Below are 22,654 nucleotides of genomic sequence, written 5' to 3' on the forward strand. Positions count from 1 at the left end.
GAAATATAAGATGTTTTTTGACATTGCCGTAGTGTCAAAATACATCTTATATTTTGATAGAGGTAGTCTCCGAAGATGATTACACAGTGGAATTTGAAGAAGATGGAGATAGCTAAAGGTTAAACGATCACAATTATACCTTCAGTTCAATCAACAAAACTGCAAACAGTGTGCTATTATTCAATTGGTTAGCTTATGAAGCAAGCCCTGTTATCTGATATCCGAAGGAGATAAATCTCTTAGTTGAGTATTATAAATTCATTTTTTTTTATGATTGGAGTAACGCACTAGCTAGCTGGTAAATTCATAATACATTGGTACTAATTGGTTGCGCATTTGTCAGCACGTTTTTCCAGAGGAACTGCTTGCACGCCGCCATGGAGCTGGCGTCAATTTTCCTGCACAGCGCCTCCTCGCAGAGGAGCTTCAGCTTCTCCAGCTCAAACCTGTCCGCTGCTGTGAGACGCTCCACATTCTATGGCAGTGCCATCTCGAGCTGCGTTCGGTGTAGATGAACTGGAGCAGTGCTTTGAACACATCGGCGTCCTTGTCATTCTCTAGCAGGAGTAGATGGTCAGCGGTGGCATTGTTCGAGGCGAGGGCTAGATCCAGTTTGAGGATGGGTGACCGGAGCCTTGAGCACCCACCGGTGTGCCACCATCGTCTGCCCGTCGCCGAGGTGGATCGTCACTTCCGCGAGATTAGGCTTATGTCGCGACACCTTCTTCATGAGGAGCTCCAACAGGCCGAGGGGCATACCGTCTTCAATTGCTTGAAACCATCACATAGGCCCGGTCCTAACATTTCGGGTGGCTGGGGCTAGATAACAAAAAGGGGCCTGAAGCCACATAAATATATGTTTTCCATTTCAATTGCAAATAAATATTCATTACAATATAATTTTTGTTGCCTTGTCATCTGACTATTCAAAGAAAAGAAACGGGCGTGGCGTTGTCTTGGGGCCTTTCAGTGGTTCTCGGTAGCGTACTCGTTTTATGATTTTTATTATTGTGCGGGTAGGATCTGCTTTGAGGGGACTCTTTGGTACCTTGTATGTATTGTTTGGCGTGTATTTTGTCTCGTGTTATATATATAAAGCAGGGCAACACAGCACGGCCAAAACACAAACGACAACCACCCAAATCGCAGCAAACAGACCAATACAAGGAAGTGGAGTAACTAACTACTACGCTGACAACCCTAAATAATGGGAAAAGAGTAGAGCGACAGACCATGAAATCATTAGAAGGGAGACCAGACGCTAGACGCTACGCACATGTGCCTTATGTAGCAATGATATTTCCCTTTTCCTACAGAGATGATATATGATGAAAGAAAATGGAATGGGGGCCTTCTAAACCCTTCACCACCCTTTATCAGACTGATCCGACACGAGTCTGATAGTCCGGAGCATCCGTTGCTGCTCACGCAACGGCATGTTCTTGTCGAATAGATCCAGCAGGACAGAGAGGCTGAGTGTCTTGAGCTTCTCCAAACCATCAGATGACGCTGCCACAGCTTCTAGGTTATCGGGAGAAGAGAGGACGCGCATGCACGCCTTCCTCAGTGCCGGGCAGCCGTACCGCTCGTCCAGCGCCAGGGCGGTGGCCACGGAGCTCACGTCGATCTTCTTGCACAGCGCCTCCTCGCAGGCGGCCCTCAACTTCTTCAGTTCGTACCTGTCCGCCGCCATGAGCAGCTGCTCCACGGTCGTTGCCGGTGCCTCCTCGAGCTGCGCCGGCGGTGAGTCGGTGTAGATGAACCTGAGCAGCGCCTTGCACACGTCGGCGTCCATGCCGTCGACGCGTAGTTCAGCAATGTTCTCGCCGGTTGTCGGGGCGAGCGCGATTTCAGACTCAAATACGGGGGATCGGGCCTCCAGCACCCACCGGTGCGCTCCGATCCTCTTCCCGTCGCCGAGGTGGATCATCACGTCCGCTGCTTCCGCGAGATGTAAGCCATGAGGAGGCTCCAAAGGCGCTGGTTCCGAATTGAGTTGCTCGGGCGCCGCAACCTCATCGGTGGTTCGCAGCCCGAGGTCAACTGTGACGTCGCAGAGGACGGAGAGGCAGTCATCCTTGAGGTACTTCTCTCTGTCAAGATCAAGATCTTTGTGTTTCATGAACTTTCTCCAGCCCCAGTAACCATCGTCTGTCTCGAAGCGGTGATTCTCCATCATTTGGGTGCACGACGGCTCCCAGGACTTGTCGAGTATGCTCATCTTGTACGTCGCCGTGACGTCGCCGGTCCTGGCGTGGCTGTCGTGCTGGAGGTGGAGGGAGACATGGCCCTCCGAATCTTTGATCCTGCCGTTCGGGAAGCACCTGATACGCCACTCGTGGCCGCCGACACCAAACGGGCTTGACAAGACGGCGACGCCATTGGCCGTCTTCTCCCTGAGTCGCGTGAACTCCTCGATCCGGAAGACGTGAGAGCCGGCTGCCGGTGCCGTGCGGAGGGTAGAAACGGTGATGTGCTGGCGGCCGGCGCCGCGCATGGCAGACAAGAGGCCCGACGTGGACATGATGCGGCCGCCCGGGGTTGACCAAGGACAGGAGAGGATCGCCTAGGGCTCCTTTGCAGATCGTACTTTCGGTTTGTATACGGCGGATCAACACGGCATGCGCCCGTGTCTTATATGGCTACTCCAACCGATGTACTAAAAAAAAGATCCAGATCCAATGCAACAAACCAAAGAGAGTCCTTACTTGGGCTGCAATCCGTTAGCAGATTTTGTTTAGTAGGAGTCTCACCCAAATTATTTCCACGAAACAACCTTTCTCTTCAAAAAACTCTATTTGGATGGTTATATTGTCAATGAAAAAAAAAATAAGTCCCATATCCGGTTTTGCTATTCCTTGATGGCGAGGACGGGGTGTTGACCCGTTGGCTGGGCAGCTGAGGTTGCTGCCAGCCCACCCGATTTCAAGTCCTGGCTTGGACGCATGGTGCTTGAGGAGTTTCTCCTATAAAAAATTGCCAACGAGGGTTAGCCTTTGGGTTAGTCTTATTTTTTTCTATTCCTAAATGGCGGCTGCTACAAATTAGCCTGATGATTTCTCGCCTAGCCAGCCGTCCAATCAGCATGCTAGGAGCCGTTGGATCGCAGCAACGACACAACAGGAGTAACCGCGTGACAGCTTCAACACAACGCTGTTGTACCCCGGCAAAGCTCCACTGTAGCTCCCGGCTCTCATGGCGCCTCGACGATCTCCGGCGAAGCTCTAGCACAGCACCGACGGTGTCCGGTGCAGCTTCATTGCAGCCCGACGTAGCTCCAATGCATCACTGACACATCCGACGAAACACCATTGCTGCCCCAGCAGAGCTCCAACGCAGCAACCGACGCGTCCGACAAGCTCCATTGCAACTCCGGCGAGGCTTCATTGCCGCGCCGGCTATACTTCCAGCGGCCGGGCCTTGCTCCATTGCAGCTTCAAGGCAACATCGACGGAGTTGCAGAGCCCCCGTTGGCCACTCACCGCGGACACCATCGCAGCGCCGGTGGCGCTCCATTACAACCTCGACAGTGCTCCCGACGGGCTGTAGCAACGGTGTCTACTGCGATGGGGTGTGGGTTCAACCAAAGGCGTTGCTGGGCCCCAAGCTACCAGGGCCATGGCGCGGAGCGTGCGGAAAACAAATAAGCCTATATTTTAGAAAATTTCAGGATTGGCCCGGGGCGTAGGCGCGGCCCAGCCCAACACTTGCCCCCCTCGAGACCAGATCGAACCAGGAGGGAACCCTACGCGGCTACGCATCCAGCTGTTCGAGCAGGAGAGAAGCTGAGCAAAGGCCAGCCGCCATCCGCCGCCCAGCCACCCCGTCCATCTGCTCGTCCGGCGAGGAGGCGACCCCGTCCATCTGCTTGTCCGGCGACCTCGTCTGCCCTGCCGCATCCCACCGCTCGTCCCGCGACATAGCCCGGCCTCTCGTCCAGCCATCCAGGTCCAGCGACGCTGCACTGATCGCTCGTCCGGTGACCTCGCCCTGCCTCCGGCCAACCGCCAGGCCGCCACCGTCGGGCCAGCCGGCTAGGTATTTCCCCTCTGCCCAGTGCTTCCTAATATTTCTTCTCTGAACTTAAATCTTCAAATTAACAAGATGTATTTGGGGGTATCTAAAATTAAAGCTTCAAATTAGATGTTTTTGCTCTCTGAACTTGATGCTTCAAATTACCATAAAGCAATGATTCCTAATATTTGTTCCAATTAACAGGAAGACCGAAGACAAGATGAACAAAAGAACCAGGACAATGACATCTTTTTTTCAAGAGAAAAGTATATTTTTCGTCCCTCAATTCCTCGCGAAGTCTAGATTTAGTCCCTCAACTCTAAAACCGGACAACTTGCACCCCAAACTTTTGAAACCGGACAAGTTCAGTCCATTGTCTGCGCAAACCCGGTATCAGCATAGTTTGACCGGTCTTCGTCCTTGTGGCAGTATTTCTCTCTCCTATCTTCTTCCTTCTCATATTGGCTTATTGAGGTATTTCATCGAACACATGCACTGTGTCCCACGAGGCCACGGAGGATGCAGGCAAGCTACGCGCGCGGTGGCGCTACCTCGTGCTCGTCCTCGACTTCCTCTTCTCCACTGCCTGGGAGCACGTGGAACCCAGTGCAGGGGCGGCGACGAGGAGAAGCTGAGCGTGTCCGCCATCTCCATCTGGCGCATAGTAGCAGCGCGACGAGGCAGCACCACGGGCATGCTGGGCGGGATCGCGGAGCTCCAGTACAGCCTCTCCAAGGCGACGGCGGTGGGCGTGGTGCGGCTGGTGGCGGACAAGCTGGCGCGCCGGCGTGCGTGTGAACTCCCGTGATCTCGGACGGTCAATTCGCTCGCTCGTGAAGTCAGGGCGTGTAGACGACAGCGATCATTCTGTTGCACACGGCGTCACGAACGCGCATCGGCCAGAGCGTACTCCTGCTGCACATGGCGTGCCACCATGCAGGAAGCCAGGAGAATCCGCTGTAGATATGCTGCTTGGCTGGTGCGTCGCGTACGCGTCTCTGACTCGTGGACGGTGTTGGTGTACGCGGATTGGTGAGCCAGCAGGCCAACGCAGGACGTGCAAGCAGCCATCCACATTTGTGCATTGGTGTATACCTGTGCACATAGCATGGTGCCACAATGCCATGCATGAAGCTGTGTGGTGCAACGGAGCTGGATGGGGACGTGGTTGATGAAGGAGTCCCGATCAAATCAGGCGACAATGACTGGTGGACAACGGGCATTTTCCTCGGACGCCGCGTGCCGAGCCAAACAACCATATCGCCCAGTTGCTGCGGCGAGGGCTCCGTCGGCGAGGACCGCAGCAGCTGAGACGATGCCGAGCTGCACTGCTCCCTGGCGAGTTGCGAGTTTGCGACCAACATGGAGCAGAGCATGACGGAGATGTTGATACTGAGCTGCACTGGCCCCAACCGTGGCTTTCTTTTGGCCTAAGCGAAGCAGCACACCGGCGCACAGGGCGTCGACCAGCAGCCGTCCACTGCGTAGTGCACCTGCACGAGCAACGTGAGCACCAGCGGGAGTAGCTAGCCACCGCTGTTTGGTCGTGGTTGGCACAGGCAATGCGTGCAAGGTGTTTGATGAAATGTTTCAGTAAGCCAATGTGAGAAGGAAGAAGGAAGGAGAGAGATAGACCGGTCAAAACCACCCTGAGTCAGCAACGATACCGGGTCAGCCGAGACTAGGGACTAAATTTGTCCGGTGTCAATAGTTGAGGATGCAAGTTGTCCGGTTTTGCAGTTGAGGGACTAAATCTAGACTTCGTCAAAAATTAAGGGACGAAAAGTATACTTTTCTCTTTTTTCAACCACAAAGCACTGATTCCATAGTAATAGAAATTGGCCCTTCAACTCGAGCAAGTGATGACGTTCCTCGTGTTACAACTCAACTTAAGCCCGGTGATATTGAGCCAGATCCTGGTAAGAGAATACCTATTGATAATTTGGATCCCGACATTAGAGATCTTGCTAGAAGGGAGTACATTACCAAGGGCCCTTGCCAACCAACTGATCATAAATATGAATGGAAATGGGTAGGAAAAGGGTTTAGAAGCTTTCATGATTCTTGGTACAAAAATCATCGCGGCTGGTTGGAATATAGCATTGATAAAAATGCAACCTTTTGCTTTTATTGCTTTCTATTTAAGGAACCAAGAGTTGACAACTATGGTGTTCAAGCATTCACTAGGAATGGGTTTAAGAATTGGAAGGATGGACCTAAAATTCTTTATGAACATGTTCGTAAACATGATAGTGCTCATAATAAGGCTAGACAACACTGTGAGGCTTTGAAAAATCAGAGGCAAAATCTGCCACATGTGTTTGATCGAGGTACTCAGAAGGACGAAGAAGAATACAAAGCTCGTATCTTGATTATATTGGGTGTTATCAAATTTTTGCTGCTCCAAGGTCTTGCTTTTCGTGGACATGATGACTCTACTAGAACGAGAACTGACTGGGGATGCAAGAGCGAACCATAAGCTAACTTCACCTGAGATACGATTGGACTTGTGCAGAAGAGACCACCAAAACCATTGTTGATGAAATTGGAGATAGTAAATTTTCCTTACTTGTTGATGAGTCCAGAGATGCATCTATCAAGGAGCAAATGGCTATGTGTTTGAGGTCAGTGCCGTCGTATGTATTGTATATGTGTCTTGTTGTGCACATATTTTCTCAAAGTTGTTATAAATTAATCATGCAATTGTGTCTTATGTAGGCATCTCAGCAGCCGAGGGGAGGTGATTGAGAGGTTTATTGCAATCAAGCATGTTCCTGACACGCAAGCAACTTCACTCAAGGTAGTTTTGGATGGTATATTTGCTACTCAGGGCTTGTCTATGTCTAATTTGAGAGGGCAAGGTTATGATGGGGCATCAAATATGAGGGGGGAATTTCATGGGTTGCACAGATTGATCTTGGAGGAAAATCCGTATGCTCATTATATACACTGCTTTGCCCATCAATTGCAATTAGTTTTTGTTGATGTTGCAAAGTGTTGTTCATCAGTAAGAGATTTTTTTGTATACACTAGCATGGTTGCCAAAATTGTTAATGCTTCATGTAAAAGACATGATCAGTTAGCCCAAGAGCAACATGATGAATTTGTGCGCCAAGTGGAGGCCGGGGAACTTCCTTGGGGGAAAGAAAAAAAAAACAATTTACTAACCTTGCAAGACCCGGTGATACACGGTGGGGGTCACATCATAGGACCTTGTGTCGACTTATTTCTACACAAAGTTTCTTTGTAGCTCAGGCTACATGGAACCTCTTATCCTCAACCCTCCAGCCTTGCTTTGAGATCCGTACTCTCCAACTAACTAACAACAACAAGATTTCTTTTTTTTTCTCGAAAATGAAACAACATATGAACTTCAAACTTTGCAGACCGAACAAACATTAGAACATCAATGTGTGAAAAAACTTTCAGATTTTTTGGTCTGATATAAATATACAAAATGAGATTTTCTTTGAATAAAAATATTATTTCAAGTATTTAAAATACATGAAAAAATCTGAAAGTTTTTTCCTATATTGTAGTTAGAATGTATTGTTGTTCTGCAAATTTTGAAGTTCATATGTTGTGTCGTTTGAGAGAAACAAAAAAGACAAATGTGTTTGCACGGATCTTGATGCATAAATGGATGGCAAAGATAAGGGGTACCGTGTAGTCTGAGCTACAGAAAACCACACTCCTTATTTCTATGTGGAAACCAGTTCTGACGGTATTTGAAAATTTGTACAATGATGCTGATAATGTTGCACAAAGAACCTCAGCTGGTGGCTTGATAAACCACATGAAAACATTTGAATTTGTTCTCACGTTGCATCTTATGATTAGATTATTGGGCAAGGCTAATGATCTATCACAGTGCTTGCAACAGAAAAAACAGCATATTGTTCATGCCATGGGATTTATAAAAACCACAATGGACAAAATGCAAGAGATAAGGCAGAATGGTTGGGATGAGCTCTTCCAAGAGGTAACTGACTTTTGTCTCAAATACAATATTGTAGTGCCAAATATGGAAGATACAAGAACTGCTAATGGTCGTTCAAGAACTTGGGGTGGCCAATTGGTAACTTACCACCATCATTTCAGAAATGAAATATTCAGCGTGGTGCATGATCAAATTATTGTGTAATTAAACAACCGCTTTACTGAAAGATCTACTCAATTGTTAAGATGAATTGCTGGTCTTGATAGAAAGAATTCTTTTGCCAATTATGATGAAGACAAGCTTGTTGACCTTACTAGTATGTATGCTGCTGACTTCTCTGCATATGAAGTTAGTTTTGTCCTTAGAAATTAATTGGAATCATTCATTCATGAAGCAAGAGTTGATCCACATTTGATGAATTGTAATGACCTTGGTCATCTTGCCATGAAGATGGTTTTGAGTAATATGCACACAACTTTTCCATTGGTTTACGGCCTTGTTGAGTTAGCATTAATTTTACCTGTTGCAACCACAACGGTGGAAAGGGCCTTCTCAGCAATGAGCATTATCAAGATCGACATGAGGAACAGGATGGGTGATGATTGGTTGAATCACAGAATGGTATGTTACATTGAGCGAGATGTATTTGTTAGTATTGAAGAGTCAAAGATCATTGAGCGATTTTAGGGTTATCGCACACGCAAAGGCATTTTACCTCATCCTAGAGGTAATGTTTCATATTTTGCATCCATTAGCAATTTTTTTACTTGCTTTCTATGCACTGACTTGCATACCAACAAATTTTATACTTGAAGGTGAATCATCTGTTATTATTGAAGATGTAATCGTGGGAAGCTAAAATCAAACAACCCTTTGATTGGGTACCCTCTTTTCTATTATTTATCCTTTATATTGTTTTTTGTTATGTGTTACATTATCAGATGAAGCACTATTAGATATTATCTTCAGATTCTTATCATTTACAAATGAGCGCTACTATTGGTATGCCTTAAAACCGTGGTAGTTTTTCAGAAAAAGTTTGGCCCTTCATTTTTGGCCCGGGGCATCGGCCAATCCTGGCTACGCCATTGGGTTCAACATGACCGGCTACTAAAACCCCGCCGGCCAGCCTATAGCAGCTCCTCGCCTCTGTCCCCGGGGTGAGTTGGTCAATGTTGTGCAACTCCTCCCCTCTGGCCCTGATTGCAGCATGTGCGGACGCCTTGCGACACAGCCGTCATCTGCAGCACCGGCGCCGCTACCACGGATCCCAGCAGGGCCTTGTGTCGCCAACCACACCATGAGAACCATTGCCCCCCGTTTCGCGGCATCATGTCAGCGTTGCCGTCCAGCAGCCGTCGCAACGCAAAGGTGCCAGTCGCAGTAGCAACAGCTCCGCCGGTCAGAGTGGGAGAGGGCATGGGGTAGTCGCCGCTCACAGCACATGGTGGCTGCTATCCGCTTGCAGCAACCAAGGGACCTTGCATCGCCAGTGTTCCATGGCCACTGCTTGCAGCACCATGTGGGATTTGCAGCGCCGCCGCCTCCTCCTGGCAGCAGTTATGTCCTCCGCCTGCATCTTCAAGGCATCGACTGCCAGAGAGAGCGCAAGAGAGCTTCCATGGTTGTATTGGATTTGGGCGAACAACAATGAGTGGTGGGAAAGCAACGCCCTAGACGGCTAGAGGATAAGGATGGGCTGGGTCGTCTCGGGTCGTGTTGACTAAGCTATATGGGGGCACGGACGCGTGGCTCGCTATGGATGCGGCTGATGTTTCAAAATAATCATCAGGCTGAACTAAAGTATTTTCTTTCCTCACAATTGGTAGAAAAACGAGTTAGTGTCAGACGATTTTCCACAAAGCACACCAAGGCCGAAGCCGGCCGCACCACGGCGCTGAGCAGAACGAAACATGGGGGCGCCGGTGTTGAATCGAATGGCAACGACCCAGAGCCCGAGACGACGCGCCAGCGGTATCTCAGTTTTTTTTTTTTGAGGCAGGATGTTTACAGGTATGGTAACTGGATCATACAGTAGATCGAGCCATATGTGACGACCCACACCTAACGACTTAGCGTGCTTTGAAGGCTTGTGCCTCAAAGTTACAACTCCTACTTTCGTACAAGAAAAAAACAGCTTTTAAAAGAAGATTTCCTTGCTTGGATATCATGTATAATTGCCCCATAAGGTGCACTCGAGCCTGACTGAATATCGTTGATTGAACACTGGCAGTCCATAGCCAACTGAACACTTCCCATGTTCAAATCTGCAGCTAAGGAAAGGCCCTCCCTGCATGCCAACGCCTCCATGCATGTTGGGTCTGAAACATTGTGCACCACAATAGCTGAGGCTCCCAAGTATTATCCCTGTTCATCTCGACAGAAAAGCAGTCGCCACGCCAACAGTCCCATCCCGGGAGAAGGCACCGTCGACATTAATTTTGGTTTGTACCATACCTAGCTCAGCGAGATAAGAATCAACAAAACGACGAATTTGCTCGGGACGTTGGAAGATACTGTCATTTATAGCCTTACGCCGTGCTAAGATGGTCCAAAGGGTGACAATCATCCTTGTAAAATCCTCCTGTGACACTGTATCATGCTTGAAGAACATCCATTGTTTTGCATTCAGCTCGGTGCATGAAATCATATGTTCTGTTAGGCTAGGATCTGAAAAGTCACAATGAGGGGCTCAATTATTCGACAGCGAACAAGAAGGCAAAGAAGCTCACTCAGAAACGAAAGCATCGATGCCGAGAAACCATCTTTTATATCTGTATTTACTTTGTGCACGCACTTGATCGTTATCGGTAAAAAGAAGTGTAATATAGACGGTCGCCTGAGTCATATACATCGTATTAGATCCCCTTCTTCCCGGCTCGGTCGCCTTTCGGAAAAGAAAAGAAAATGGAAAGGAGTAGAAAAATGAGAAAGGAAAGAAGAAAATTAAAGGATTAGAAAAGAAAATGAAAATAAAAAGAAAAAGGAGAAAGGAAATAAGGAAAAGAAAATGAAAAGAAAAGGCAGAAGGAGAAATGAAAAGAAAAATCACAGGAATAGCAGTAGCGCTGGTTTGGACCCGTGCTATAGCTAACTTAGCTGTAGCGTGGGTTGTCGCCCCCGTGGAACAAGGAATGGATGATGAGACAGAGGAGGAGGACCCTCTGCGGTTCCTCAATACCGGTGCCTATGACGACAGACAGATGATGAGTCAGCAATACTCGGGCTATGAGCATGTGGATGAGGAGTTGGATGATGTGCCAGAGCAGGAACGTCCTAGGGTTGGTCGCAAGAAGTCTCTCATCATGCAATCCTCACAGGAGACGCCTCCAGATGCCGCGTCAAACCATGGTCAAGTAGCCGAGAGTCGTGCAATGCATAGCACGAACACATTGGTCGGGGGTCAGGTAGGGCCTGGAAGGCTCACTAGCTCAACCCAAGAAGAAGCGGAGGAAGAGACCGCCGAAGAAAAGCTTAGCTGCCGCCAAAGCTTCTAGCAGCCAGTCGGCTCCACCGGCTGATTTTGCGGATCGGTGTACCAGTCAAAGGTGCGGCGAGGTTCCATGTCGTGGGCGAGCTGATCCTACCGCCAAAACCCCTAGAGGGCATATCAGGGGATCTTAGGACACTGCACGACCATGTGTTGTCCACAGAGACAAGCCTTCTCGCCTAGAAGGCTCCAGGATACTCGATTTATGCGGTTCGTGTGCCTGCCCAAGTTCCGCCTCGAGATGGCGGCGCTTCGTCCCGAAAATCCTCTCTTGATTTTTTTCTAGGGCAAATGGGATGACATACCAAAAGATGGGCACCGGGGGCTGGCCAGGGGCCCCACCACCCACCAGGGCACACCTGGGGGGGAGGGGGTAGGCGTGCCCTGGTGCCTTGTGGGCACCGGGGTGGCTCCCTCTAGTACTTCTTTGCTCCAGTTTATTCCAAAATAAATCTTCGTAAAATTTTAGCTCATTTGGAGATATGCAAAATAGGTATCTCTGACATACCTTTTTCAGGTCCAGAATTCCAGCTGCCGTCATTTCCCCTCTTTGTGTAAACTTTGCATATTATGAGAGTAATGCATTAGAATTACTCCACAAAGTGTTATATTGATTGAAAATACTATAAATAACAGTAGGAAAACATGATGCTAAATGGACTTATTAGATATAAGCAAAAGTTAGCATTCCATTGGAGAGACATGGTCATCAAGGCACCATCTTTCTGCTACTCCCGGACGACGCCACAATCCATCGTTGCTCCCAGGGGAGAATCTACTAGGGGGCTTTAACAGGCTTGAGCCCCCCTCCAACACTGTAAAATTAGCTTTCACTACTACTTTCAAGGCCCACGCGTGCCAGTTGTCAGCCCGGCCATACACATGTTTGCATGATCCAGGCAGCCCAGCCCCCCCTCCATTTTTGTGTAGTCGCCACTGGTTGCTCCTATAATGATAAATGGGATGCAAGACCGAGGCGTAAATAATAAACAACAATTGCGGCAACTAAAATACGGTTACACCTCTCAAACTATCGAATCTGCTCTAATGTTCTAAATTACGTATTCGAGTTGTCAGATAAGGCACTACTTCCGAACGGGTATTTTAGTTATACAAACCCAAGGTGTTGCTTATTTCATTTATTGATTCAATACATATTCCTAAACTAGGGTTCATAAGCTTCCCTAGCAAAATAATTATTCTTGAGCTCAAAAATTACAGTGGACACATAATAATACTATCATACTGATGTGAAATTTTTAGAGTTAACACTATCACTGATTAATCACAAAAATTCCTAAAGATCATATTTAACTGAAATGTAAAATTGTGAAACTGATTATTCGGAAATGTGTAACCGTTTACTTTTAAATGAGTGAAATATGTTATCTCAAAAATATGCAGCTGAAATTGATGTGATTTTTGTGAAACAATCCAGCGAAAAGTGAAATGTAGCTTCTGAATTGTGAACTAGCAACCAAAGAAAGTTAAATTATAATGTATCATTGTGAAACTGATTGTTCAAAATTATGAAACAATTTTTTATAAAAGAGTGAAATAGTTTATTTGATAAATGTACAATTGAAATATATTTTTTATGAAACAAGGCTGTGAAAAATGAAATGTAGGCTTTGAATTGTGAAATAGTAACCATGGAATGTGAAATTCTAATGTATCATTGTGAAATTGATTATTTGAAATATGAAAGAATTTATTTCAAAAGAGTGAAATAGGTTATTTGAGAAATGTACAATTGAAATAGGTGTTATTTTTGTGAACAAGCCAGTGGAAAGTGATGTTGGTTCTTAATTGTGAAACAGTAAGCACATATACAGTGAATTATAATGTATCATTATGGATATTTGAGACTTTGAAACAATTTATTTGAACACAACGAAATTTTTTTTGAGTTATGTGCAATTGAAATATTTGTTTTTTGTGAAACAAGCCAGTGAAAAGTGAAAAGTAGGTTTTGAATTGTGAAATGTGCAATTGATATATTATTTTTGCGAAAGAAGACAGTGAAAAGTGAAATTTTACTTATGAAGTGTGAAATAATAAGCACAGAAGCTGAAATACATTGTTCACATTTTCAAATAACCAGTTTCACAATCTTATATTATAATTTCATTTTCTGTACTTATTATTTCACAATTCTGAAATATGTTATTAACTTGTTTCAGTTTTTTCAAGTGAAATATGTTAGTTTCACATATGAAATGTGAAATGTTGAAATTTAAATGTGTTTGAAATGTATCCAAGATCGGTCTAGTTTTAAAGGTCTTGTCGTCAAGAGTTCAAATATATAAATTATTTCAAATGCGAAATTATGGTTTAAAAGATAAGAATGTTTTTAATTTACTAAGATGAAATAAAGTCTATGGATTTGTTTGCAAGGGAGAGAGAAAAGACTGATGTACGCACGTCTCTGTCTGACAAAAAAGTAGTACTCCGGACCCATTAGACTGGCAAAAGTAGTACTATGTTGGTAGACCAGCTACTGAAATACTAATATTTCATAAATATTAAAAGTAATATTCTCTGTGCGTATTCTGCTTGTGTATTGGCTGTGTGCGGGCACAGGAACGCACTGCAGATTCGGATTCCAACGTGCGTAGAAAAAATATCTTTCTCTCCCTTTGATCACTATTTTTGATTAAAGGAGACTAGGAGACAAACATACAAAGAGCTTACAGTGCCCGTGTGTGCTGAGTGTGTCAACAGCGCGGTGGTTGGTGCGATGCACGGCTGAGGGAACGTTATCTTCACAACTGGGACCATTCACCTGGTATTGTGCGTCCATTAGGCGGTTGATTACGAGAGGTTATATTACTACAGAAATTGTACTGCTACAGGCAGTTTCTAATAAGAATGGCATTTTGTACGGGTTGTTGTGTAATAAGGAGCTTTGTGCTTGTAATAAAGAATAGCTATATGCAATAGTCGATGTAGAAGGTGTGATATAATATATTTCCTTTTCTAAAAAAGAAAGAGCTTTAACGTGGTAGCTGTTAACAAAAATATAACATTACCGATAAATCATTGGTCGCAACAAATTCAAATAGATTATAGGTCGGCATATCTGATAGTATAACTCAGAAATAGTCTTCGACATCGGTCTGTACTTAATTACCAAAGTGAGTCAACTAAAGTCTGGTTATTATTTTATGCATGAAATAAATTTAAGATGCGATGAGCTTATTTAAAATGCGTGTTGCTATCTAGTTCGTAACACCAGGGGTGTTACAATGAATATTCCTCAATGGACACAAACGGGAGGACCAAACCTGTCAACTCCGATCAACAATATACTACGTACACATCTTCCTATCCGGTCTTAACTTCATAGCTAACATGTTTCATCAATATAGTATCAAGTAAAGTAATAACTGAGTTACTCTATCATTCGCCGGTGACAACCAAATCACCAATTTTCTTTTTCTTGAACACGCACGAGTGTGCGTATTCGATTTAAAAAAAAAGGAGTGGGGTGAAGAGCCCCTCCACGATATTGTTACATGATTTTACATGCACATCATCACCACCTGAACACCCTACCCTCTACTGCTAAGCTAACTTGCCGCACTAGCCCACCGTTCCACGTCGTTGAAGAAGCCGGTAAGGTATCCTTTAAGTAATTCCGCTTGTTTCCAATTGCGCCCCTCCTCCGTGATCCTATGGAGTACATAGTTCGTCGATGGCATAGCTCCCTCGAGCACAATTGCGTTGTGATGCTTCCATATCTCCCACATGACTAGAATATGTAGAGCATTGAGCATTCTCTTGTGTATCCCATTGGTGCTTTTGCTAACGCATCATCCCGAGAGAGCATTGTTCGTTGTCGGCACCCAGTCTGGCTTGCCCAGGGCCTGGAATATCGCTGCCCAAATCTGTCTCGCAAAAACGCAGCGTATAAGTAGGTGGTCTATGCTTTCCTCCTCCTGGTTACACAACGGACGTTGGTCCTGATGATCAAGTCCTCTCCGCGCAACACGGTCGGAGGTCACCACCTATTCTGCAGGGCCAGCCATGCGAAAAAACGGCAATGTAGCGGGATCTAGCTTTCCAAGTGAACTCGGCCATTGGGTCTACATCACGACCCCAATACTTGGCTGCATAGGCTGATCTCGTGGTGAAGGTGCCACTTGTCTCCCAGGACCACAATACCTCATCTTGTCGTGTCTGATCAAGTTCTATTCCAGTAGTCCAAGTCCACAATGTAAGATATTCATGCAGAGTAGCTGTGTTGACTTCTGGGTCCACATCCCGCGCCTAAGCATTCTCATGTAGCGCCCGGGCGAAATCACCCATTTTCTATTTCTCATGATTTTGCTGAGGGTTTGAACGTGCAGTAGATGGCAGTGACAAGCTAAGTAACTCTATCATTCACCCCTGACAAGAAAATCATTCGCCGGTAGACGGCGGCTTGGGCGGTTGTGGTGTTGCATGTCGGCGTGGCATGGGATCTCCTGTCCGATGATGAGGCGGAATCTCGGGTAGTGTAATAGTTGTTACCTCTTGTCCCAATTGAATGATTGTGTTGATGTTGGGATCTCCTTGGGATATGCATCTTTCTGTTGAGATGAAGCGTTGTGTGGTTGCGGCGCCTTCTTGATGATTTATGTGGCGCCCGATAAAGGGGATTCCTTCATCGTGGTGTTGACGGAGGATTTGTTAGCTGCGATCATTGCTTGCTATATCTCGGTAGCAAGACTATCGTCGTCGTTGACTGCGTCCACATGCAATCTGGCTTGGACCATGGTGATGTCGGTGCTATAGGGGTGGGCTTGCTGATGCCCGCGGTGTCGGTGATGATGTTGTCGTAGACGCATGCTAGCTTCTGCTCGAGGGTGAGTCGTTCCATGCGAGGATTGGCGATTTCCTGGTTGATGTTCTCCCTTTTGATGGTGGAGAGATCTGAATATGTTGCGTTCCGATGGTAAGGGAAAAAAATTCATGAATTTCTTTTCCCAACTGGCGAGGGCGGCGTGGAGGTCCTCCATGTGGTTGATCCTAACGTGGCTTCGAGTACCAAATGTAATAGGGTTTGCGGGGCAGGGGCGGTGGCGCAAGGGAGGAGAGAGAGAGAGAGGAGGCGGCGCGCGAGAGAGCTTGAGAGCGAGGGGCAAGAGTGTTTCGACTTCTTTTTTTCTTAAAGATTGAACAATTACATGGCCCATTGTATTTATAGTCCTAGGAGACTTAGCCCCTAAGCAACCACGTATATCCTTATAGGATTTGTATTCTCCTTCCTAACAAAGCAAACTCAATGTCTTAACTCTTTCGTAATCTAATAAGACTCGATAAGACAGCTTGACGTCGGCGGCAGTGGCACTGACGGCGCCCTGCCGGCACTCCTGGGCCCTTGCTTGATCGTGCGTATGACAAAGGGCTTTGCCAAATTTATTAATAAAAGAGAGAGAAAAGCTATCTCATGATCAAGAGGTGTCATGTACATATTCTAAAATCATGTGAGGTTGTCACGTACTCACTCGAGGCTATATATCCACACTATGAGTTGTGTGCTAAAATGTAATGCTATTAAAAATAATTCATATTATGAGCTATTTGAGTGTGCCAGACACGTCAATGCGCTACTATATCTCTTGTGGTACACAACGTGCATAGATGTAGCCATGTAGAAGAAGAGGAAGATGAAGCTGCCTGGAGTTGTAGAGAGAAGCCCCGACCTTAGTGCAGGAGACGCACGGTGAGACACTAGGCGTGTCCGCATATTTTGGGCTAGTTCTATTATGGTGGGATACACACGATGCTGAATGTTGGAGCAGAAACCACCAGTACTATAGCCGAAACTGTGCACGAGTGTAGGAGGCTGTGGACTAGCACGAGACCATGGGTCAGTCGCCATAAATAGCAGTGATACAGTGATAGAGGTGCACACGGCGTAGCACCGTTAGGGCGACCATACCTAATAAACAGCAACAAGGACGCTTGGGAAGACGCGGATTGGCTGATGCTATATGGATATGGAAATACATGAACGTGATTACTCATTCTACTTTACTATCGTATCAATATGATCTGTTTTATTCCGAAGTAAACAATCTCTGGAAACATCATTGAACATTGCGAAAGAGAAAAAGAAAGATGTTACACGACCGATTTGATTATGAAAGATCACAATGCAATAGGCATAGACAAGGGGGACACACCCTTGTTAGCTAGCCATCTTATTGCTGGAACAGCGGAAACGGAAGAAATCAAACACCCTGATGATTAAAAGGAACATGCAGGTAGCTGCAGGCTGCAGCAGGGTCGGATACTGAATGATTTAGATGGTGTAAACACCAATTGAAGTGACGAAAACGTTATCAGTGTTTGCGAAGAAGCCCACCACGGTCTCGTCCTCCGGCACGGTATAGCTGAAATGTGGAGTGCCGATGTCACTTCCAAAAGGACCATACGTTTTGTGGGTGGTGACGATCTCAAATTTTGATAGCCAGCCCCCGCCTCTCTGAGCCCCATTGATCTTTTTCACAAACTCTGATGGGCCAAACTTTATCTGTAAAACAGCACATAATTAGTTAAGATGAAAAACGATGTATCATCAAGTATTTATTAATTAGGTGGCAGAACCAATGTTTTAAATAGCGGGCTATGCCAAATAGCGGCGGACCTCAAAATCAGCTATAGCGGGATGTTTGTACATGAAACCATTTAGCGGCACCGTGCTGAAAATGCTATAGCAAGGCTATAGCGGGGCTATAGCCGGCTATTTAAAACTATGGGCAGAACAAAAGATATATATAGCTGCAAACTCCATACCTCCCAAAAAGATATAATTCTAAAATAATGTTAGGTCAAACTATCTTAATTTATATAAAAACATATTATATTATATCATACTACTAAATAAGCAAGTATATGTACTCTCTCTGTTCTTTTATTTCATAGGTCGCAGTGCTTTAAGTCAAACATTAATAACCATCTAATGATTTTCGAAACATCCTTATAGTTTCGCAACATATATATGAATTATATACTATAAAAGTATTTTCAAAGTAAATCTAAAAGAAAAATCTTATATATGTTATGAATCTATATAGTCAAATATACAAATGTTTGACTTATAACAAAACTAATACGACATGTAAAAAACGTAGCGAGTACGATTTTGCAGGTAATATATATTTTCATTACACTATATATATACCTATATTTGGAGTCTTACTGCTTGATAATATTTTCGGTAAATCAATGCCAAGTTTAGGTTAGTTTGAAGCCAGGCATAAACTAACATGATTTGCAAAACAACCACACCCCACATGCATGGTAAAATATGAAATCTACTCACTTCCGTCTTGCGCAAAGGATCAAGATGTACTCGACCCCAAGTACCAGTGGTGCGGATTTTCCCGTCTTCATCAACGTAGGAAAATTGGAACCCTTCAACGGCACCTACATGGTAGATTGTTACATTTTCTAGACGTTGGGATTTGCCTTCCATTTCCCAAAGCAGGGAGCCTTTATTTCCACCAACTGTTCCTCTCTTTGTAGGTGCAGGGACGACCTGAATATGAAGGACCATGCATCATGATTCATGATTGTTGGTTTAGCCCAACAAAATGAGAGAGTGAAGGAATAAAGAAGAGAGCCAAATAGAGTCATAGGGCAAAAACGAAGAGTCCTCAACCTCTCCTCCCTCAACCCCTTTTACAGGGGGAGTTGGGAGACCAGGTCTCTTTATGTCTCACGGTAGGGTTTGTATTTACAGAAAATACCATGGTTTGTATTTACAAAAAAATACTACTAGGAGCAACAAATGGACCCTTGGTGGGGTTTGTATTTACAGGCTAAAAATGGCCGTCCAAATATGATTTTACAAGACCTACTACTAGGCTATGTAATTGAGACTGACATGATAGTAGGGGTCCCCAGTGTATAACATATTCCAACAATGAGCTCGATTCGAAATAACAGAAAAGAAATGATAAGTATTTTACTGCATATGTAATGCAAAGTGATCAGATAACGAGAAGAAATTCAACAATGAGCTAGAATATATGATGCAAAGAGGGCGACCTGAAATTAATTACAGGTTTACCTCCTTCATGCGGCAGAAGAATTCAATAGTAAGCACATGTGTTAATGTATTGTCTGTTACACTATATACTCTTCTCTGGATGATACCGCGAGCCATCTCGAATTCACCGGTCCCACCTACAATGGCCCACTCATTATCTGCCTCATCCTCATCATTAGCTCCCATAACCTGAAGAGTGGACGCTTCGAACCTGCATGCACAATATATATAATCGTTTTTGCCCCTAGATAATAATTAGGTCATTCTCAGCAGTGGTTTCATGCCCGGTAGACTCTCATGTATTATTGGCCTTACATGTAAAACAAAAACCGTGGAACAAAACAATAATAGTTACTCTACGTACCTTTCGACCACAAACACCAGGGTGAACCAATTGCTCCATTTGCCGGCAAATGTGTGCATGCCGTGCGTTTTGGCAACCAGTTTCGCCTTGGGGCCAGGGCCGTCATAGATCCCCCAGTTGTTCACAGCAGTTTTACCTAGCCCAGTTACGGCATTGGGCTTTATCACATCCGACTGATTCGCGTCCCAGCCCGTCATGATCTGGCGCAGATACAGCCTGTCGACGTTCACCTTGGCGTTCTCCGCGATTCCACCGAAGCCACGAGTGACCTTGAAATTGGCGGAGACGGCGCCTATAGGGAGGCTTTTGCTCACAATGGGAACATCGGAGAGGACACCGATGGTCTCCATGGTGGGGTCGTCGGAGACGTCGCCGCAGGTCTCCATGGTGATGGTGGGTTCATCGGTGGGTGTGGCCATTGCTTGCTAGCTAGTGGTGGCGGTGCGGTACTTGACTCAACTTGTGTAAGTTGTCTTTCTATGGAAGCTGATAAAACCAGGTGCGTACGTAGTCCTATTTATAGCCCCGGGTGGAACTGCAAGCTAGCTCAAACACGAGGGAGGCGTGCTGCGGGCTGGGCCCCTTGTGGGCGACGGAGGGGTGCGTCAGCAAGGAGATGGCGTGCGACACGCCGGAGCGCCATGTGTGGTGGGACGTCTACAGCCCCAGGGAGGCCGCCGACGCCCTCGTCGCAAACTGGTCCAGGACGTCGTTGTCGGACTCCGGCGCCGGCGCAGGCGCGCCACGAGCATCTGTGGTTGCGTATGGCAGACCAGAGAGCCGGCGTATGGACGTGTGAGTGATGGACAGTCGGTCATAGTTACCCCTTTTTGGATATGCTGCAACAGTCTATTCGTGTACAAGTTGCTCTTTAAAAACCAGCTGACTTAGACACTTCACTTCAACGCTTTTGCATGAGGCCAGAGAGGTTATGATAAAATATGTTGCCCAGACCCTCCCAAGCAATGTAATATGAGAGTTTTCAAACTACACTTCTTAGGACATCTTTAATGGCGACTTTCAAACCGCCCACAAACGATTACGATAAAATATGAGAGTTCTCAAACTACCCTTCTTAGGGTATCTTACTGATTCCTACGTAGTGCACCAGGTAGCTCTCTTGTGCACTGGGACGTTCATGCGCTGCCTCGGTACAAAGGTCTCTTGTGTACTAATTCCTACGCAGGCGACACTGATTAAAGCACTGCGTGATTCCCGCTTCAGTCTATTACAACAGACACGGCAGCACTAGGCATGCTGATTTCTACATGTGATTTTTGGAATCCAAGGCCGCGGTAGGTGAGTTCTAACTCGTTCTGCCGACAATACAGTGTTCCTCTTCTTTTTATACGCACAATGGCGGCTCCGTGCACAGACGCTCTTTCTCAAATCTCTTTGGTTGCCTTCCCTACCTCTCTGCTCTCTCTAAGTCTACTAGAACACACAGAAAGAAAAACTCGGTAGGTCAAGAGACTGTACCATGCAAATAGTCAATTTATAGTAACATACATGCGGTCATTAATTTTAGAGTGCGTGTATGATAGTTATCAATTGGACAGGGATACTGCAACGTTTCGAAATACGAATTCATATAAAAAATTCACATGAAAGATTCAATAATACACATGCATTTGGCGTGCTTAGCTCTGCTGGAGGTTGGTCACTGGTGCTCTAAGTAAAAGGTGCTCGTGCAACACGGCAGGAGAGGACAAGCGCGACAGCTCGCGTGCTCGGTGCAGCGTGCGCGTGCATGCCTGTGCCTCTGTGCGTGTCTGGCTGCTTGTGTATTGGCTGTGTGCGAGCATAGGAACGCACTGCTCAGCATATGCTCTTGAAGATTCGGACTCCAACGTGCGTAGAAGAAATATCTTTCTCTCCCTTTGATCTCCATCTTTGATTATAGGAGACTAGGAGACAAACATACTCAGAGCTTACAGTACCCGTGTGTGCTGAGTGTGTCAACAGCGAGGTGGCTGAGGGAACTTTATCTTCACAACTGGGACCATTCACCTGGTATTGTGCGTCTATCAAGCGGTTGATTACGAGAGGTTATATTAGTACGGAAATTGTACTGCTACAGGTAGTTCCTAATAAGAATGGCATTTAGTACGGCTTGTTGTGTAACATCGATTCAAGGTTAAGATACATCTAAGGAGCTTTGTGCTTGTAATAAAGAATAGCTATATGCATTAGTCGATGTAGAAGATGTGATATTAATATATTTCCTTTTCTAAAAAAGATGCTTTAACGTGCTAGCTGTTAACAAAAATATAACATTACCGATACGGCGCTGCTAAAAATCAGTCGACTGAGATTTCACGAAGTCTCAGTCGACTGGTTAGCCGTCCGATATGTTTCTTGCTTGTAGATTCGCGTTGGTCGCTTTTGTGTCCTTTTTCGGCCTGTCTAAGACGCGGACCGGCCCGTTTCCTTTTTTACGTCGAAGCTTGGCCGCGGGCGAGCGTTTGTGGTTTTCTCCCTCTCCCAAATCTGTAAGTGCTTGGTGTTCCCGGAGGGGTTCTTTGACCTTCAGATCCGACCGCTCCTGCACTACCAGACAGAGAGAAGGATGGCCGGTGCATCTGGTCAAGTGAGTCCCAGAAGCTTTGCTTGTGTTTTTTTCTTTTTGTTTGCACGCACCCCCAATAGATCTGAGTGGGGCTGTAGGTTTTTTTGTACCAAGTAATACGGCATAGTAGTTTCAAGTTGAGAATCGCCCCCCAGTGTGTAGCACTTGTATTTTTATTAGATTTTTTTTTCATTTTTCTTTTGTGTTCGTGTGTATCAAGATGCATGCTGAAT

At 45.8% G+C, this 22,654-nt stretch overlaps 2 protein-coding genes across 2 annotated transcripts; both read right to left on the bottom strand.

Moving 5' to 3' along the window:
* Window positions 1-1,119: 1,119 nt before the first annotated feature.
* LOC123151841 (BTB/POZ and MATH domain-containing protein 2-like) lies at window positions 1,120-2,637 on the bottom strand. The gene has a single exon (XM_044571485.1). It carries the CDS (start codon window positions 2,522-2,524, stop codon window positions 1,364-1,366), a length of 1,161 nt encoding a protein of 386 aa, XP_044427420.1. The 5' UTR covers window positions 2,525-2,637; the 3' UTR covers window positions 1,120-1,363.
* A 14,834-nt stretch (window positions 2,638-17,471) lies between these two features.
* Window positions 17,472-20,326, bottom strand: LOC123152611 (uncharacterized). The gene is made up of 4 exons (XM_044572113.1): window positions 19,853-20,326; window positions 19,510-19,699; window positions 18,760-18,975; window positions 17,472-17,967 (listed from the first exon to the last, which is right to left on the bottom strand). The coding sequence occupies exons 1-4, from the start codon at window positions 20,269-20,271 to the stop codon at window positions 17,737-17,739; spliced, it is 1,056 nt and encodes a 351-aa protein (XP_044428048.1). The 5' UTR covers window positions 20,272-20,326; the 3' UTR covers window positions 17,472-17,736.
* Window positions 20,327-22,654: the final 2,328 nt, after the last annotated feature.

This window comes from Triticum aestivum, chromosome 7A, assembly GCF_018294505.1.
Source record: "Triticum aestivum cultivar Chinese Spring chromosome 7A, IWGSC CS RefSeq v2.1, whole genome shotgun sequence".
Taxonomy (NCBI): domain Eukaryota; kingdom Viridiplantae; phylum Streptophyta; class Magnoliopsida; order Poales; family Poaceae; genus Triticum; species Triticum aestivum.

What these genes read in the sequence shown, in the direction of transcription:
- LOC123151841 (XM_044571485.1), bottom strand. Translation starts at nt 2,524, where the DNA reads ATGTCCACGTCGGGCCTCTTGTCTGCCATGCGCGGCGCCGGCCGCCAG.
- LOC123152611 (XM_044572113.1), bottom strand. Translation starts at nt 20,271, where the DNA reads ATGGCCACACCCACCGATGAACCCACCATCACCATGGAGACCTGCGGC. An exon ending in CTGGTGTTTGTGGTCGAAAG is followed by an intron (nt 19,700 to 19,852) that starts GTACGTAGAGTA and finishes TTGTGCATGCAG; the next exon opens with GTTCGAAGCGTCCACTCTTC. An exon ending in ATCCTTTGCGCAAGACGGAA is followed by an intron (nt 17,968 to 18,759) that starts GTGAGTAGATTT and finishes GCTGTTTTACAG; the next exon opens with ATAAAGTTTGGCCCATCAGA.